The sequence below is a fragment of the Phascolarctos cinereus genome, unplaced genomic scaffold (genome assembly GCF_003287225.1).
Source record: "Phascolarctos cinereus isolate Bilbo 61053 unplaced genomic scaffold, phaCin_HiC Scaffold_3;HRSCAF=262, whole genome shotgun sequence".
Classification (NCBI taxonomy): Eukaryota; Metazoa; Chordata; class Mammalia; order Diprotodontia; family Phascolarctidae; genus Phascolarctos; species Phascolarctos cinereus.
This window is the reverse complement of record NW_027555736.1, coordinates 153,635,087-153,655,843: the sequence shown is the minus strand read 5'-3', so window position 1 is coordinate 153,655,843 and position 20,757 is coordinate 153,635,087. Positions and strand designations below refer to the sequence as shown.

At 36.7% G+C, this 20,757-nt stretch overlaps 1 protein-coding gene across 1 annotated transcript in view; it reads left to right on the top strand.

The window, feature by feature from the left end:
• Positions 1-20,757, top strand: part of FAM81A (family with sequence similarity 81 member A) — a 77,678-nt gene that overhangs the window by 41,699 nt on the left and 15,222 nt on the right. The window contains exons 4-6 of the mRNA XM_020981969.2: positions 242-360; positions 13,217-13,346; positions 15,682-15,788. Of these exons, the coding sequence (XP_020837628.1) occupies positions 242-360; positions 13,217-13,346; positions 15,682-15,788 (356 nt within the window). The remainder of the gene's footprint in view (positions 1-241; positions 361-13,216; positions 13,347-15,681; positions 15,789-20,757) is intronic.

Here is a 20,757-nt window from a genome sequence, read left to right as displayed (position 1 = left end):
AACAAAGCTACTTCACCTCTTGGTTTCAGTGTCTTCATCTGTGAAATGGGGGGAAGAGCAGAATCTGAGATATCTTGAACCTCAAAAATTCCATCATTCCATATATAATTTTATATCAGGTTATTGTTTCAGATGTACCCTCTTGTAATTGATGAGAAATTTTTTTTTTCACACAAGAAGCTTAAAACTTCTTTCCTGTAAGTCCAAGTGACTTTGTTTGCTATTTTCTTGTTGAATTAAGGTCCTACAAGAACAGATACGTGCCAGGGATAACATCAGTTATGGAACAAATTCTGCCTTAAAGAGTCTGGAGATGCGCCAACTTTCTGGTTTGGGAGATCTTCGAGGAAGAGTAGCAAGGTAAGGCTTCAGGAGTTGGTATATTTATTTTAGTAAAGTTATTTTAAAACATATTTCATATTATCTACATTTTCAAGAAACACAAACTGCAGTATTACATTGCTTCTAGAGAATTACTGCGGGTTGATTATACAGGATGGGGGTAAGAAATAGAGTTCTTTGGTAGGAATCACAGTTGTGTTACTGAGAGTTTCCTCAGACCTAATTGTTTGGGGTTTATGAGCAGATGTACAAGCTTCCCTTCTTTGGTTAACAGATTAATGCAGAACTCTTAAGAGTATATTCAAAGTGTCTCCAACTTCTGGAGGAAGTCTTAGTCAGTTAGTTAACATTATGCACCTGTTATGTGTGAGGAACTGTGCTAAGCCTGGGGATACAAAGAGACAAAAGACTCCCTTTCACCAAGGAGCTCACTCATGGTCTAATGGGGGAGAGAACAAGGAAACAAATAATGTACAAACAAGCTATATACAGGATAAATAAGAAGTTATTAAAAAAAGGAAAGCATTAGAATTAAGAGGGATTAAGGAAGACTTCCTATAGAAGATGGGATTTATTGGGACTTAAAGGAAGCCAAGGAAGCCATCTGGAGGAGATGAGAAGGGAGAGCATTCCAGCCATGGCAGTCAGTCAGAGAAACTACTCAGAGCTGAGAGATGGGGTATCTTGTTTATGGAACAGCTGGGAGACAGTGTCACTGGATTCAAGAGTAAGTGTTGGGGAGTAAGGTAAGGTATGATTTGATTTTGGAAGCAATAGACAGCCACTGGAGTTTAATGATTAGGTGTGACATGGTTGGACTTGAATTTTAGGAAAATCATGTTAGTGGCTGAATGAAGATTGGAGTGGAGTGGGGAGAGGCTTGAGGCAGGAAGACCCACCAGCAGATTGTTGCAATAGTCCAAGTGTGAAGTGATGAAGGCCTGCACTGGAGTGGTGACAATGTCAGAGGAGTGAAGGGAACAAATTGTAAAGGTGAAATTGACAAGCCTTGGCAACAGATTGAATATGGGGAGTGGGGTGAGAGATAATGGGGAGCCCAGAATGACTCCTGCATTGGGAGCCTGAGGGACTGGGAGGATGGCATTGCCCTCTACAGTAATAGGGAAGGTAGAAGCAGGGAAGAATTTGGGGAAAGAAAATGAGTTCAGCTTGGAACATGTTGAGTTAAGATGTCTATTGGACATACAGTCTGAGATGTCTGAAAGGCAATTAGAGATGCAAGATTAGAGGTCAGCAGAGAGGTTAGGGCAGGATAGGGAGATTTGAGAATTATCAGCATAGAGATGAAAATTAAATTCATTGGAGCTTATATGAGATCACCAAGTGAAGTAGTACAGAGGGAGAAAAGAAAAGAGCCCAGGGTGTGATCCGAATGAGGATCCAGCAAAGGAAACTAAGGAGTGGTGTGATAGGTAGGAGGAGAATGAGGAGAGAATGGTGTCTCCAAAACCTAGAGAGAAGAGGGTATCAAGGAGTAGAGGGGGGTCAATAGTAATAAAGCTACAGAAAGATCCAGAAGAATGAGGATTGAGAACAGAATATTTATTACCCAAGTATTGCTCTTTGCTTGAGTTTGTTTTCTCCCGTTAGACTGTGAGCTTCTTAAGGGGAGGGATTGATTCTTTTTTCTTTTTCTTTGTATCTGAACATTAGCACAGTGCTTGGCATATAGTAGGTGTTTGGATGACTAGCATTGGAAAATGTCTATTTCTTCCATTTCCTTCAGTTGCAGTGTTTTAGTCTTTAAGTTGATTCATATCCTTTTGGAAGGATGTGCAGTACAGATCTTACACTAACTCTTTGTAATACCGGATCAGTGACCAACTTGTATTCCTAAAATTCTGCATGACTTTCTAGGACTTGTAAGTGTAGTCTCTGGTTAGACTTTCTCATCAGATAGGCTCTTTATGACCTTCATTGTCTACTGAAGAATTTTTTCAAAGTGGTTGGTGCCTTTCCTTTCGGAAGTCAGCCTTTTCTTTACATGAGGCCTTTCAGAAGAAAAAAATCACAACTATGCACAAGTCATGTCTTTAAAGTAATGAGATCATTCCCATGCACATGGAAACCAGTTTTGTTGCTTGTATTTATATTTTATGTATTCCTTGTTTCCTAGTGTGACTTTCCCTTAAGTGATCTAGGAACCTGACTGTATGTATATCCCTGTTATTTTCAAGTCAGAGCTTGTTTAAATAACAATTTTCATAGAATACCTAAACCTACATATTAGCTAATAAATAATAGTATCTCTGGCGGTCTTCTAGTTCACTCCTCAATTTGATTGTTACTTTAAAAGGACTGTGACATTTGTCATCATTTAATTGGTTCGGGTTATCAGGTCTACCCTTAGCTGACTTGGGCTACATAGACCAAATGTTTAGCCTTACTTGAAGGACAAACAAGTAAGACAATAGATTAGTACATGATCCAGTAACATTTTTCACTTGAAATTTTACTATTAAAAATGACAATGAATGAATATAAGAAAATAAATCATAATTAAGACAAAGTTTAAAGAATTTTAAATACTTAGGGATAGTGTATCTCTGACTAAATCTCTGATTAATCAGTGCTTAATCTAATTTTGGTTTCTCTTATTCTGTTGTAAGGGACAACTATAATTTTATTTTTCTTGTATTTATGAACATTGAGATTTCTTATGACCATATCTCCTTATGCAGTGCTACTGTGCCTTTTATCTATTTTCTCACATGGATTTAGAATTGTTGATGACACATTGTTAGTTTAGGTTAGCTCTCTCCTGAGAGTGAAGTCCCTCAATAATTTCAAGGAAAGACTTAACCACTTTTTCCTATTCACACTATTATTTTTTCTGATCTGAAAGAGGGAAGGTAGAGGAAAAACTAGAGAAAAGCATGTGTCTTTGATCCTGATCTATGTAAATTTCCAAGATAATTTTTTTCCTAATTAGGAGAGAAATTTTAGCAAGGGATTTACTGTTATTCCTTTCAGCTTCTTCTCTCCTTATTGAATATCTGGTTTGTACATAATGATTTCTTCTTCATTAGTGCCTGGGAATCATTTCACTAATTTTTATCAGTTAGCTTTTATAAAAGAATTTTACTGAGAAGATATAGTGAGAACAGAAGTCCAAAACATCTTCCTGAATCAGTGGCACACTTTTCCCCATGCCACTTTGGTCCTTGGGGAGAACAGGCTGAAACTTAAGGCATTTGTTACAATGCACTAACTCCACCATATTGACAAGGTTAGTGGATGAAGTTGAATCAGAAAATGATATCTTGGCTGACAGGTCTACTGGGCTGAGTCCCGTAAGTTACTGCTTGGGGTTGCGCTGGTGGCAAACTATAGCATGGCCCACTGGCCTGGGACTTTTTGAGATATTGTGAGATTATAGCCTGTTCCATTCCATCTCCGATACTCCTTCATCCAAGAACAAGAAAGAACAAATGCAAAGAACCAGCAGATAGGGGCCCTATGTTCATGGCCACATATTTACTTGGATGGGGAATTAGCAGCAGTCAGCAGAAGGCCACTGCTACATCATCTTCTTACTGAGAAGCTTACAACAGCCCTCGCCTTGTTTACCACCAGGAAAGAGAGCAGAGTCTACTTGTTGAGGCCTATTTATGTGTGCTCAGTTGTAGCTCAGAAGCCTCAAAAAGCCTTTCCTTACTGTGCAGTAAGCAGACCTGAAATAGTTATAAACGAACTGAATTCTCCAAAGTCCATGTAGGCAATTGCATCAGGCTAAGGGAGGATTCCAGAGTCATTGTTCTTTCCCTTGTACTATTTTGTTTCCGTTCAATCTACAAGCATTTACTGGCCCTTCAAAAACTTGAAGACAGTTATTATATTCCCTTTTGTATTTTCTTCTCTAAGCTAAACATTTCCTGGCTCCTCAATAATTCCTCATATGATGCAGTTTCCAGATCTCTCACCATCTTGGTTATCCTCCATTAGGTGCTCTCTACTTTGCTGCTATCCTTTTTCAAGCATGGTGTCAAGAATTGAATGTTACATTCCTGGTGTGTTTGACCAGCTCAGAGTACAGGGGGATAGTCATTCCCTTTGATCTGTATACTCTAATTTTATTAATGTAGCCTAACCATGCATTAGGTTTTCTTTTTTTTGTTTATTAACCACTTCATATTGTCTTCTTCTTTTGAGCATGTGATCGACTAAAAGACACTGGTCTTTTTCACACAAATTGCTGTCAAGTCAGTTCTTCTCTATCCTTTAGTTACTATCTTATTTTTCTTATAGATCTTAGACATTTGTTTTATTCCTTCCAATTTAAATATCATTTTCCTTGCTGATGAAGATGGAGGCAGAGTAAAAATTGAATAATTTACTTTCTCTCTGTCATTAGTTAGCGTTTTACCCACTATGGACACATACTTTCCTTGCATATCCTATTGCTTGGATTACAACTTCAAAAAAGACCTTTTTTTTTTTTAGCATTTCTCACATTTACAAGTTCATTGCTTTTTCTGTGGAATACTGGAACATTGGGGAAGGATAGCCTGATACACACACACCCAAAATAAGGAGAAGTTGCCAGCTACATTGGGCCAGAACTCTGATACAGCAGGTTCTCTTATTGGATTACTTTTGGATAAGGAAAATGGATCTGCTGGCTTCCCAGATAGATGAGTCTGTCCCTTCCAGTTGGTGCTAGCAGATGACTGGACTATATTATGGACTTTAATTAGTGCTAATCTTACATCTGCTAACCTTTGTCATAGTTGAGAGACGAATCAGTCAATTAATAGAAATTTATTAAGCATCTATTGTGTGCCAGGCGCTTTCTTATCCTGTCCTTCTTGAAACTAAATATGATTCTTCATTCAGGGGATATATGGCCTCATTTAAAAATAGGATGATAGAGAATCTGGTACCTATACCTCTCTATAGCCATTTGTCAATACGTAGTTTAGGGAGAAAAGTATTTTAACCTCCTTCTAATGCTATTGGATCTTTTAGATACCTCATAAAGATGGCTCAATATCAGAAGTCATATGAGTTTTTTTAATACTTTTCTCAGGACCTAGGGTTTAAAGAAATGGAAATGGAAGGATATTGAAGTGGGTATTTTGACTCTTCAGGCAGTACTGTGATGCTATGGATCATAATGTATCAATGGCTTTATGTGCCTCATTGGCATATTTGATTTTGATTGACTTTGACTGAAAAGCTCTTCAAACTAAGGTCCTGAAGACTTTTTGTTTGATGGCATACTCCTTTTCAGGACAGCGTAGTGTAGTTGAAAGAATTCTGGATTTGGAATTAGAGGAACTAGGCTTCATTCTTGCCTGTGTTCAGTTTACTTCTCACCTCCTGACCTCAGCTTCCTCATGTAGTTGGGTTAGAGGGGTTGTTGGTTTTTGACCAGTTGGTTTCCCTCCACTCCCTCTAAACTAGTCACAGAAAGCAAAGGGCAGACACCAGAAGTATTGAAGTGGTAATATATTAACAAGGCATTACATTAAATGTAAAAATATAGCTACCCTGTGATCTCTTTATAAGTTCCTTGGTTGAATTGCAAGGGGAGTTTAGGATTGGTTGGCTGGAAATTTGTCACATCCTTGGAGGCCTTTAAATCACTAAATCTGCTAGCCCTGGATTTTTATTCTCAAACTAAATCAATTGACTCAAGGCCAGTCCTAAGATTCCCTATCAATTCAATTTAAGAACTTGTTTGCTATGTAAATAAGAAATTATATAAAAGAAAGATATTTGATTAGATGATGCCTGAGGTACCTTTCAGCTCTGAATCCATTTCTCTGTAGTGTGGATTTCACAATTACACTTAGAAATGGATAAATAGGAAGTCAGACAGATATATTCTTAAAAAAATTTTTTTGGCTGCTTTTTATTTTTTTAAACCAGAGTCACTTCCTGGTTTTTCTACCCTTCTAATAGATCTCTCCTTTGTAGCAACAACAGTAGCACCACCACGACCATGACCATGACCACCACAACCAAAAGTCAAGCAAAGCAACCAATGTAATGATGGCATCTGACAGTCTGTGCAGCATCCCATATTTGAGAGTACTTGATTTCTCTAGCAGAAGGAGGAAAGTGTTTCATTATGTACACTCTGGAACTAAGATGGGTTAATGTGCTTAACCTAAGCACTAAGATGTCCAGGGTCTATAGTCAGTACTCTGGAAGAAGAAAAGATCAGAAAAATCAGAAAAAAAACACTCTCTTCTCTTCCTTGTCCCATGACCCTAATCAGCAAACTTGATACTAGGGCATCAGTAATAACCAGGGAAAATCATTAACCAGAGAAAACCTTAAGTACTTAGTAGTGGTTTTGGGGAATGCTTTTGCTTGTTTTCTTAGAATAATTTAAAAAATGACCTTATTTACCTAGGGCCTTTTTGCCATCCCTTTGAATCACCTTTTTTTTTTTTTCAATTTCTGCACTTTATTCTTTAGCTTTACTGGATGGCCATCTGCTTAGTCTTCCTCAGATTGCTTTGCTCCACCTGTATGTAGTATGGTGAATTTCTGGTGACTGAATATTTGTCTCTAAGAAGATAGTTAGTGAATGAGAAGTCTATAAGCAGAAATCACAAGTCCTGTGGCAGACTTGGACCCTGCTTAGCTGGAAATGATCTGAACTGGAAAATGTCCATTCTGTCCTCTTAAAAAAAATGAACTTAGTGGGACCATACAAGAAGATTTTGCAATCCTCTTAACGCTATTTTTCTACGTCTGAATACTAGCACAGCTGCTTTGGAAGGTCAGACCTATCTTTTGGTCCCTGACAAATGCATTTTGTGGCCAGTGTATCAATAAGATGGCCTTTCTGGCCCACTGGCAAATATAAGCTCCCTGATTTTGTTCCCATTGGTTGTAGCACCCCCTTTTCATGAGAGAAGCCATATTTTCCCCAATAAAAAGAAAATGAACAGAGAATACTGGAAGTTCTGTGTATTTAACCACATTTTTAGCTGGGCTAGACATTTTAATTCTGTGGCATTAACTCTCTAGCTGCCTTTTTCTTTTCAGAAAATGTTTTTTTGGTTACATTTTAAGTTCTGATTTGTTTCCCTTACTGCTTACCCACCCTGCACTAGAGAAGGCCACCATTTGACAGAGATACACACACACACACACACACACACACACACACACACACTCTTCTGTTTGTCAGTTTTTTCTCTGGAAGTAGATAACATCTTCCTTCATAAGTCCTTTGTTGATTTGAGTATTTATAATACTCAGAATAACTTAGTCATTCACAGTTATTCTTTGAACAATATGGCTGTTACTATATACAATGTTCTCTTGGTTCTGTTCATTTCACTCTTCATTATTTCAAGTAAGTCTTTCCATGTTTTTCTAAAACCAACCTGCTCATCATTTCTTACAGCACAGTAGTATTCCATCACTACAACTTGTTTAGCCATTCCCCAATTGACTAGCATCCCCTCAATGTCCAGTTCTTTGTCACCACAAAGAGAGCTGCTATAAATATTTTAGAACATATAAGTTCTTTTCCTTTTTCCTTATTATCTTGGGAAACAGATCTAATAATGATATTGTTGGGTCAAATGGTATACATAGTTTTATAACTCTTTGGTCATAATTCCAGATTGCTCTTCAAAATTGTTGAATCAGTTCACAGTTCCACTAACAATGTATTTGTGTCCCAATTTTTCCACATCCCCTCCAATATTTGTCATTTTCCTCTTCTATCATTTTAGCCAATCTGATACATATGAAATGATATCTCAAAGTTGTTTTAATTTGCATTTTTCTAATCAATAATGATTTAGAGCATTTTTATGTGACTATATATAATTTTGATTTCTTCTTCCAAAAACTGCCTGTTCATATCCTTTAACCATTTATCAACTGGGGAATGACTTATTCTCATAAATTTGACAAAGTTCTCTATATATTTGAGATATGAGACCTTTATCTGAAAAACTGTCCATAAAATTCCCCCCCCCCATTTTCTAATTTCCTTTTAATCTTGGCTACATTTGTTTTATTTGTACAATTTTTAAAAAATTTAATGTAATCAAAATTATCCATAGAAAGCATCTCACAATGCTTTCTATCTTTTGTTTACACGTAAATTCTTCTATCCATAGGTCTGATAGTCAATAAGTTCCATGTTCTTCTAACTTACTTATGATATCTCCCTTTATATTTAGGTCACGTATCTATTTTGTCCTCATCTTGGTAAATGGTGTAAGATATTGCTCTATATCCAGTTTTTGCTAGACTGCTTTTAAGTTTTCCCACCAATTTTTACTAAATAGTAAATTCTTATCCCGAAAGCTTAAATTGTTACATTTATCAAACACAGGGTTACTATAATCATTTGCTACTGTGTATTGTATGTCTACTCTGTTTCATTGATCCACTTTTCTGTTTCTTAGCCAGTACTAAATAGTTTTGATAGTTATTGCCTTATAATATAGTTTGAGATCTGATACTATTTTCTTTCTTAAATTTTTTTTATTAATTCTTTTGATATTGTTGACCTTTTGTTCTTCTAAATGAATTTTCATATTTTTTCTAGCTCAATAAATTTTTTTTGGTAATTTAATTGGGATGGCATTGAATAAGTAGATTAGTTTATATAGAATTGTTATTTTTGTTATATTGGCTCTGTCCACCCTTAAACAATTAATATTTCTCCAATTATTTAAATCTGGTTGTATTTGTATAAAAAGTGTTTTATAATTATATTCATGTAGTTCCTGGGTTTGTCTTGGCAGGTATACTTCCAAGTATTTTATGCTGTCTATGGTTATTTTAAATGGTATAGCTGTCTTTTTCAAAGATAGATACTATGCAAATATGTATGAACTCATTAATGTGTTCACAAAGAAAGTTCACAGTTTTTCCATTATTGTATCCCTACTACCTCACATGAGCAGGTGCTTCATAACTTTTTAAAATGGAACTGAATTTGAAATGTGGTTTTGTTTAATTGCTATTACCACTAGAAAATGCTTGAGTTTAGAATTAAGAACAGTAAGACTAGTATTCCATTTAGGGCAATTCACTATTAACTTAAAATATAAAATCTTCATACATAGCTAATATCAAGTTAGCCATTTTTTCCTTTAGCTTCTAAGAGCTGAGGAATGTTAACTATAACTATTCTTTAGATCTCTAAAGCAAATGAGCAATTCAGGAAATACTTAAAAACCTGTTATTAACAATTAGAAAGAGTTTCATTGAAACACTTTGCCAAAATCGTTTTAGTTGTTGGGCTTATCAACTGTACCAAATTCTCCTGGAATCTCTTAACAGATCCTTGTCTCCCATTCTGTTTTATTTCTTTTGGAAAGAGACTGGAATCTCTCTGCTTCTTTATGACTGAGCCTAGGAAATGAACCTGCCAGAAAATAGAGATCTGTACACAGTTTGAAAAGGGCCAGCACAGGGAAAATTTGGAATGATTAGAACACTATTGGTTCATCTACATCTTATAATACTAAAGTCTAGAAAGGAGAGCTGATAAAATTCTTAATTAAGTAAAGATATCAGGTAATGCTGTGACATCCATATACTAAATTGACATCCCTAAATGATGTTTTAAATAATGGTTTTTGGTGAATAAGAGAATGCCCACATCTCTGAGCTAGCATTAGGATCCAAGACTTAGTTGGTGATAATCCATAAGCTTCAGAACTATTTCAGAAAGCTAATCAATGAGTACAATCTATCACTGAAAAGTGTCACAGTATTTCATTTGTTGTCTCTATTTTCTTGCTTGCACTAATCACTTTTCATTCTTGGCTTTTGCTGTACCCACTGGCTTTTTAAAATCCTTATTCTGCGTGACCTCTTAGCAGATTTTATATATATGGTGTATACAACCAGCATTTGAGAGATAGGGATGGGACTACACCTGTGATTTCATCGGTCTAGAGAATTCCTGCTTGAGGAAACTCTTTCTGCTTACAGGTTGGAATGGTCTGTGCTACAAAGAGCAATGTCTAGGGCCCTGAGTGGTTAAGTGACTTACTTAGAAGCTAATGTGTGTCAGAGATAGGATTTGAACCTAGATCTTCCTGACTTGGAGGCCAACTCTCTAATACCACATGGCTCAGCAGGGGAGGGTGGTACTGAAAAGAAATTGAGGGTCAGAAATGTTAAGTGATTTTCCCATAACTTGTGGGTCAGAGGTGAAATTTGAACCCTAATCTTTCTGATTCCATGTTCAGCACTCTCCACTCTCTCCTTCTGGTTGAGGATGGACATCTGGGAGCACCTCCTTGATCCTCAACCATTTAAGGAGGGCACCCAGGGAACTCTCCTCATTATTCCCTTGCCTGCTCCTAGATTTTTGTCATCTTTAGAAACTCATCATTCTGCAAGATGAAACCAACTTTAAAATCAACTCTGAAACTCACTCCTTCAGATTCTAACCCCAGCTATAGGACTTCATCATGACCTTTTCCCTAGTGACCCTCTTCTTTTCACCTTTTTAAAAAATGAATTGCCTTTCTCCATTAGATTGTGAGTTCCTTGAGTATAGAGACTATTTTATGCCTTTCTTGTATCTCTAGCTCTTAGCTCAGTGCCCAGCACAAAGTAGATTCTTAATAAGTGTTTATTGAAACTATACAGAATTGCCTCTCTGCCTTGAAAGTCAGATATTGAAGAGAAAGTGAATAAAATCAAATTTTGGGTGAAAGGCATAAATATCCAGAATGGGGATGGGGGCATGGCTATCAGGAAAGGCTTCATGTAGATAGTTGTGTTTGAGCTGAGAGTTGAGGGAAACTAGGGATACTGGGACTTGGTGGTAAGGGAGGAGTATATCCCAAGTATGAGGGACAACCAATGCAAAGACTTTGGCTTCCACATAGAAGGAACAGTAAGGCCAATTTGGTGGGATCATAGTGTGCATAAAGAGGGGAGTAATATATAATAAAGACTAGAAAAGTAGGTTGGGGCTTAGGTTGTAAAGGGCTTTAAATACAAAACAGAAGAATTAATATTTGATACTAGATAAAATAATGAGTTACTGGAGTATATTGAGCAGGTGAGTGACATAGTCAACCTTCGCTTTAGTAAAATCACTTTGGAAGCTGTTTGACTGATGGTTTGGGTTGGAATAAGTCAGGAGAAGACTAATTAGCAGGCTATTGCAGTATATTAGACGAAAGTTAATATGGACTTGAGAAAGACCTGTTTAGGGATTTGCCATAAAATCCTGAGCTTATTTTCTATGGGAAAAGAGCAGAAATAAGTTTTGAATTAAAACAATAACATCCTAACTAGAATAGCATAGCAATAATTTAAAATCTTTTTACTCTTTGACCCAGGGGACTGTAGGAAAATTCCAAAGCCACCTTTGTTTTAAATCTACTTTCTCTCTCTAGTCCATTTTAGAATCATAGAACTTTTGAGCTGGAAGACACCTTTGATACCATCTAGTCCCATCCCCATTTTTATAGACCATGAAAGTGAGGCTCAGGAAATGAACTGGCTTCCCCAAAGTCACAAGAAGACTTAGTAGCAAAACGGAGATTAGATCCCATAGCTCTATGATACATACCATACTATTGTAGGTATCTCTCTGATTTCTTAAACTCTGACCTAATGTTAGAGCGCTACTATCATTCCAGTTCTGCCATGTGAGGTACACATGATAGCATGTTAAAGCATTGTTACTTATAGTTTAAAATTCTCTCTATTCAGATCCATTTAATCACAAAAAGTATGTGACTGATAAGGAATATTAGAAATTGTGTTGTCATACCAGAATCTTACATTTCAAGCTTTTAATTTCAGTAGGCATAATACAAATTTTGCCCCAAATAAGAGTCCCTGATTTGAGTTGAGAACTCTACTACTTAATTGTTTGTTATTTGGATGAAATACATTTATTCTGAAGAGAGTTGTTCAGTTCCTTTCTTCAAAGGAAAGCTTTGCAGAACATACTATTTAAAATTTAAAAAAAAATTAACAAGCATTTATTTTTTCTTCCTATCACCTGCTTACCTCCAGCCCCCATTTGAAAAAAAAAAGATGAAAAACACTTGTAACATATCTAGTCAAGCAAAGCAGATTTCCACATTGGCCCTGTCCAGAAATGTATATACTGTCATATCACTGGCTAGCAGTAGTTAGCATGTTTCATCTTCAGTATTCTGGAATTATGGCTGGTCATTGCATTGATTAGAGTTTTCAAGTCTTTCTAAGTTGTTTTTCTTTATAACAATGGCATTGTTGTATAAATTATTCTCTTGGTTCTGCTTACTTCATTTTGTATCAGGTTTTCTCAGTTTTCTCTGAAGCCATCAACTTTAGCATTATTATAGTGTAATAATATTCTGTTACATTCCTATGCCATAATTTGTTTAGCTCTTCCTATACAGACAGTTACCAGGTTTTTGCTACAATAAAAAGAGCTGCTATAAATATTTTTGTAGATATAGGCCCCTTTCCTCTTTTTAAAATCTATTCATTTCATAGACCTAGTAGTAGTATTGGTAGGTCAAAGGGTATGTACAACTTAGTAACTTTGGGGACATAATTCTAAACTGCTTTCCAGAATGGTTGGACTGATTCACAGCTCTACTGATAGTGTTAACATTTTCCTACAGCTCATCCTCCAATTGTCATTTTCTTTTTTTTGTCATCTTTGCCAATATCATTGGTGTGAGGTAGAACCTCAGAGCAACTTTATTTTACATTTCTCTATGAGTGATTTGAAGCCTTTTTTCATATGTTTGTGTATAGCTTGGATGTCTTCCTTTGAAAACTGCTGGAACATATTGTTATTTTAATAGAAACAATGTATCTTATGGTATTTAAAACAAAATTTTGGTTCATCTGTTTTAACTTTAATTGTTTTTAACTTTGGTGTTCACTTGGACAGGTGTGATGCTAGCATAGCTAGACTGTCTGCAGAGCATAAAACAACATATGAAGGCCTTCAGCACTTGAACAAAGAACAGCAGGCTGCCAAACTTATTTTGGAAACTAAAATCAAAGATGCAGAAGGACAGGTATGATATTTTAAAAATAATTTTCTAAAATGATTGATTTGCAGTTAGCACAAATACCTTGAGGTTAATAGTTTCTTGAAGCAGATGAGTCATTTTTTTAATATTGGGGCTGGGTTTATGTAGAACTAGAACTTTTTTCCTTTATTTCCCACATCTTCCTGTCCTTTGTCATCTTAAATGTATTAGCATAGTAGCCTTTTGTATCATCTTATTTGCTTATATGTTGCATACATGAAATGAAACAATTGATGTTATTGTGTGACAGGTAGGAAAAAAAAAACCTAGGCAAATTCCTGAGTGTATTGGGTGGTGTGGCAGTATAGTTCAGCCTCTAGTGCTAAGAGGTACAGATGGTCTATTCTAAGGAAGCTGGGCTCAGTCCCAGGTAATTTCTAATTCCTAAAACCCTTAAGAAGCCCAGTTGAGTCCAGGGATGTCATGAAGGCTCACATCTACTCCAGGGCGGGCATGAACTTAATCCCTTCTGAGGATTTTCTATACAGAGGCTAGGCCGAGTCTCTTCAGAGAAACCCAGACTAGAGGATACCTCCTTTCCCTCTTCTTCCTGCCCCCCTCATCCACAATCTACCATTATTTAAGTTCCTATCCTTAAGCATTCGCCAATACCAGGCCAGCTTCTAAAAGGGTGGAAGTTAGCTGATATATTTTCCTAGGCATTCACCCAGGGGCATTTGACTCCATTTCAGACTTCTTTAGACTTTAAAATGATCTCATTTTCCATTAGCCAATGTGGGATGAGTTGGCAGGGCTAGGAGTAAGGCAGCATGGACTGGGAATAGAGCTACTTAGTCTTCTTCTATAGTCCTTATACTGAGCTTTCACTTAATTATGATGACTGGGGAGGGATAGCTGAGAAGTGGGTCACCTAGATACCAATTGTTTATTGTAGAGGGAAAGGGAATGAGCATTTCCACAGCACCTACTGTGTGCCAGACACTAAGCTAGGTGTGGGCAATTCATAAGGCAGCCTTGTCAGTTTGTTAAACATGGCCATTCGTGGCGATATCAGAGCAAAGCACAAAATAAGAGAGCTGTAGCCTCCCAGGAGTTGTTTACTGCTGCAGCCTGGAACCCCTTGTCTCCTGAGTAGGGTCTATTCAGAACTTTCACCAGAAAGCCTGCCCACATGGTATATGTCATCAAAATTAGAATTGTTCCAGCTACCTTGAAGTTGGCAAGAGATTAGAGCACTCACAGTCACACAGATGGTACAGAGACTGCAGTAAAATGTCCATTTTACTAGTCAGCCAATTGTAAAAAAGCCATAGGGTCATTAGTTTGGACTTATTGGAAGAGATGAGGTGGTATGGCACATGAATAAAACCATTTCCTCTCCTTCCACTCAGCTCCATGATTGTGGCTGTGATAATGGAAAAAGCACTAGATAATCCTAGACTAGGGTAGTTCCTTCTAGCAAAAAGGTTGGGTTTACTTTTATCTTCATGTGTATAGTACTGTGCCAGGCAATCTAGGGAATACAGAGAAACCTAAGAATTGTTCTCCATTGTAAAAAAAAAATGTAGTGTAGTTGGAGAGAAAGGTGAATGTGCATGAATTTATATAGCAATACATGGTATTATATGTTCCATGGCTTTTCCATCACTAGAAGTCTTCCAGCCCAGGTTAGAAAAAAAAGAACAGGTTTTAGCTTTCATGCCAATCAGTATTAGGAGCAGGCACTTCTGACCTGGAGGAGAGGGAGAAAAAGGAAGAGGAGGAGTTGAGGAGAAGGAGGAGGGACAAGGAGGAAGATTTTTACCTCCTTTTCCTCCTCCTTCCCCTCTTCCTCTTCTTCCTCTTCTGTTTGAGTTCTTCCATTGATATATATGGAATATTTTCCATGCCTTAATAGAAAATCTTCATGAATTGCTAAGAAACCCCTCCTCCCCCTGCCCCAAATAATCATTACTTCAAGGCTGAACTTCTGGAGATGAGTATCTCTGCTTGTAGCTAGGCTGATCTTAGGACAATGGACCACAGCCCATTACTGGACCAGTATAGAAGCTTTTCCAGCTTGACGGTATCTGTCAGGTCTTGTACTTCACTGGCATAGACCTCAGGAACCCTGTAACCTTCCCCTTTGATGAGGCATTGTGAGTAGGGTTTTAGTGGAAGGTTTATTACAAAGCTAAAAATGCTAAACAAGATTATTGATTACTTTTAAAATTCTTGGTATAATTAATTAATTTCTCTTTTCTAAAGTTACTTTTTGTAAAGATTTAAATAGATGATGCCCTCTGAGGTTCTTTGTTAGTTTAAATCTATAATTCTGTGATCCAATACGGAATTTTAAAGTGTGAATAACTTTTTTCAGATTTCTCAGCTTTTAAGCAGAGTAGACCTGTCAATATCAGAGCAAAGCACAAAGCTGAAAATGACCCACAGAGATAGCAACCATCAGCTTCACCTTTTGGACATTAAGTGAGTAGCCATTGTACTAAGAAATTTTTCTTGGTTCAGAAATTTCAACTTAGTAAACATTTATTAAGTGCATATGATTTACAATATATTTTTAGGAGCATAGTTGAACCAAATGGAGGTGATCTGTGAGTTTCTGCAGTGTTATTCATTCTTAATTGCTATGCTGTTCATATACTACAATTCCCAATGTGCTTCTTAAGTTTTTTAATAGTTACAGGAATGAATATGTTGTAGTTCATGAAGTGCTCATTTGCTAGTAGAAATTCTCTTCCTAGATTGGATGAAGAGGGAAAGGACTCATGTATAAAAATATTTATAACTTCACTTTTTTTGTTGTAGCAAAGAGCTAGAGATGAACTGAATATCTATCAGTTGGGGAATGGCTGAACAAATTGTGTTTTATGAATTATATAATGCAGTATTACTGCATTATAAGAAATGATGAAAGGGACAAATTCAGAGAAATGTGGGAAAACATATGAATTGATGCCAAGTAAAATATATAAACAGAACTGTTTTATATAGTGACCACAATAGCATAAAGACTAACACTTTTGAAAGACTTAAGGGCTTTAATCAATTCAGTGATCAGTAACAACTCCAGAAGATTGATGATGAAGCATCTCTCTCCTTTTGTTGGAAAAGTGATATACTATAGATACAGTATAAGACATGCATTTTCATATACAACCATTTGACAAAAGGGAGGCCTTTTATTTAAAGAGTGCTTCAGGAGAAGTTAAGGAAGGTGGCAATTAGTGATAGTGTTATTTTAAAAAAAGGAAAGAGCGGAAAGAAAAGAAAAGCTGATTCACAAAACTTTTCAGTGGATATACAGATGACACCAGAGGGGAAGTTCTGAAGGAGACAAAGATTGATAGGGCAGTGTTGGTACTACCATGTTGTGCTGTTCTGGGCTTGACTCAGGCTAGTCTCACAGTAGTTCAGGTTTTATATTAGAACAATTCATAGATCATTCCAGTGTTAACAAAAAGAAATTTACTTAGCTAGAGCTAGAGAAGGATTTTCAACAAGAATAGGGATTCAAAACTCCTTGAGTTGATTCAGCTGAGTGCAACTCTCATTTAGATCACCCCCCCAAATAAGCATCTGAAGGCTCCTCTAGCTCCTCAGTCTGTGCCCTTACTCCTCTGAGCCAACCAGCTCTTGAGGAATGTCTCAGTGGGACGTTCTCAGTGTTGTTTAAGGAAAATTAGTCTAATCTGCATGGACAGATGGGTCAGGATATCGCTGCCCCCACACATGTTAAATTTAATATATATTTTCAATATTTTCCCCAGCTATCCAATTCTGTGTAAAAACAATTTTTAAATTTGTTTTTTAGATTTTTGAGTTCCAAATTCTCTCCCTCCCCTCACCCCTTATTAAGAAGTCAAGGCATTTGATATAGGTTATACATGTGCTGCCATGCAAAACATATTTCCATATTAGTCATGTTGTGAAAGAAAATACAGACAAAAAATTCCAAGAAAAATAATGTTAATAAAAGTATGCTTTGATCTGCATTCAGACTCCATCAGTTCATTCTCTAGTGGTGGGTACCATTTTTAATCCTAAACCCTTCTGAATTGTCTTAAATCATTGTATTGCTGAGAATAGCTGATCATTGTATAATATTGCTGTTACTGTGTACAATGTTCTCCTGGTTTTGCTCAGTTCACTTTGCATGAGTTCATGTAAATCTTTCCAGGTTTTTCTGAAAACATCCTGCTTATCATTTCTTATAGTGCAGTAGTACTCCATCACAATCATATACCACAACTTGTTCAGCCATTCCCCAATTGCTGGGCATCCCTTCAATTTCCAATTCTTTGCCTCCACAAAAAGTGCTGCTACAAATATTTTTTGTACAAATAGATCCTTTCCCTTTTTCTTTTAACTTCTTTGGAATACAGACCTAGAAAGGTATTGTTGGGTCAAAGGGTGTGTACAGTTTTATAGCCCTTTGGGCATTGTTCCAAATTGCTCTCCAGAATGTTTGGATCAGTTCACAATACTGCCAACAATGCATTAGTGTCCTAATTTCCCAGAATCCCTCCTGCATTTGTCATTTTTCTTTTCTGTCATATTAGCCTATCTCATAGGTATGAGGTGGTACCTTGGGGAAAGTTAATTAGAAGATTAACTAATAGTGATTTAAAGCATTTTTTTGTGTGACTATGGATAGCTTTGATTTCTTCTTCTGAAAACTGCCTGTTCATATCCTTTGACCATTTATCATTTGAGGAATGGCTTGTATTCTTATAAATTTGACTCAGTTCTCTATATATTTGAGAAATGAGGCCTTTTTCTGAGAAATTTGCTGTAAATTTCCCCCCAGTTTTCTGCTTTCCTTTTAATTTTGTCTGCATTAGTTTTGTTTGTGCAAACCTTTTAAATTTGATGTAATTAAAATTATCCACTTTATATCCCATAATGCTCTGTATCTCTTGTTTGGTCATAAATTCTTCCTTCATCCGTAGATTTTTACAGGTAAACTATTACATGTTTCCCTAGTTTGCTTATGGTATCTCCTTTTATTTCTAAATCATGTAATCCACTCTTGCTATCTGTTTCCATTTTGTGGATGAATTCATCCCATTCATATTCACAGTTATGATTACTAATTGTGTTTCTTTCCATCCTAATTTTTCCTCCTCATTATCCTTTTCTCTCTTTCCATTCACCTGTTCCCTCCTTGAAAGTGTTTTGGTTCTGACCACTGTCTCCCCCAATCTATTCTCCCTTCTATCAGTATCCCCTCTCTTATCCACTTTCCCTCCTACTTTTCCATTAGGTAAGATTGATTTCTATACCCAGTTGAGTGTATCTATTATTTTCTTTTTTTGAGCCAATTCCAATGACAGTAAAGTTCAAGTGTTGCCTGCCCCTCCTCCCCCCTCCCTCCAATTCCCCTCTATTGTAAAAGCTATTTCACGCCTCTTTCACATGAGATAATTTACCCCATTCTACCTCTTCCTTCATCCTTCTTCCAGTGCATCCCACTTTTTCACCCCTTATTTGTATTTTTTTGGATATCATCTCATCATAGTCAACTCACACTTGTGCTCTCTGCCTGTGTATACTCCTTCTGACTGCCCTAATAGTGATAAAGTACTTAGGAGTTACAAGTATCATCTTCCCATGGAGGAATGCAAACAGTTTAATCTTATTGAATCCCATATAATTTCTCTTTCATATTTGCCTTTTTATGCTTCTCTTGAGTCTTGTATTTGAAAGTTAGATTTTCTATTCAGTTCTAATCTTTTCATCAGGAATGTTTGAAAATCCTCTATTTCATTGAATATCCGTTTTTAACCCTGAAGGATTATACTCAGTTTTGCTGGGTAGGTAATTCTTGGTTGTGATTTTAGCTCCTTTGCCTTATGGAATATCATATTCCAAAACCCTCCAATTCTTTAACTTGGAAGCTGCTAAATCTTGTATATTCCTGACTATGGCTCCTCAACATTTGAACTGTTTCTTTCTGTCTGCTTGCAATATATTCTTCTTGACCTGGGATTACTGGAATTTGACTCTGATATTCTTGGGAGTTTTTATTTTGGGATCTTTTTCAGGAGGCTATTGTGGATTCTTTCAATTTCTATTTCATCCTCTGGTTCTAGGACAGGGATGGAGAACCTGTGGCCTCAAGGTCACATGTGGCCTTTTAGGTGCTCAAATGCGTTTCTTTGATTGAATCCAAACTTCACAGAACAAATCCCCTTAATAAAAGGATTTGTTCTGTAAAGCTTGAACTCAGTCAAAAGGCTGTACCCAAGCACCTAGAGGGCCACATGTGGCCTTGAGTTCGCAGGTTCTCTACCCCTGTTCTAGGATACCAGGGCAGTGTTCCTTGATACACTCTTGAAAGATGATGTCTAGGTTTTTTTTTTTTGAGCATGGCTTTCAGATAGTCAAATAATTCTTAAATTATCTCTCTTGGATCTATTTTCTAGGTCAAGTATTTTTACAATGAGACATTTCACATTTTCTTTTTTTATTCATTCGTTTGATTTTGTTTGATTTTTTTCTAGATGTCTCATAGAGTCATTAGCTTCCACTTGCCCAATTCTAATTTTTAAGCAATTATTTTTTTCTTCAGTGAGCTTTTGTACCCCTTTTCCATTTGGCCAATTCTACTTTTTAGGGAGTTCTTTTCTTCAGTGAATTTTTTTAAAACATCTTTTTCCATTTGGCCAATTCTGCTTTTTTAAAGAGTTCTTCTCTTCAGTGGATTTTTGTGCTCTTTTACTATTTGGCCTATTCTGTTTTTTAAGGAGTTATTTTCTTCAGTACTTTTTTGTGCCTTCCTTACCAAACTGTTGACTCTTTTCTCATGATTTTCTTGCATCACTCTCATTCCTTTTCCCTATTTCCCCCCACCTCTCTTATTTGATTTTTCAAATCCTTTTTGGGCTTTCCAGAAATTCCTGTTTTTTTGGCCTGAGACCAATTCACATTTTTCTTTGAAGCTTTGCAAGTAGATGTTTTCATTTTGTTGTCTTCTTCTGAGTTTGTGTTTTGGTCGTCCCTGTCGTCTTAGTAACTTTCTGTGGTCAGATTATTATTATTTTTTGTTGTTTGCTCATTTTTCCAGCATATTTCTTGACTTTTAACTTTATATTAAATTGGGCTCTGCTCCTGGGGTGGAGGGGGCATTGTCTCATGCTTTAGCTTTTTTTGTACTGTTCTTTTCGGAGGTAGTTCTGGGGGTCTGCAAGTTTTCAATTCTTCCAAGGTGTTATGATGTAAAAAGAGATGTAGTCACTGCTCTCCTGTCCTATGCTCCTTCCCATTCTGGGACTTTGACCCAGAACCATGTACGGGCAATGCAACGGAATCCTATACCTAGTGACAGCAAAGGGTTTCCTGTAATCTCATTCTGACCACTTGTATGACTTCCTTACCATCTATGGGCTGTGAGCTCCAGCAGCCTCCATCACTGATTCAGTAGCCTTAAGGCCTA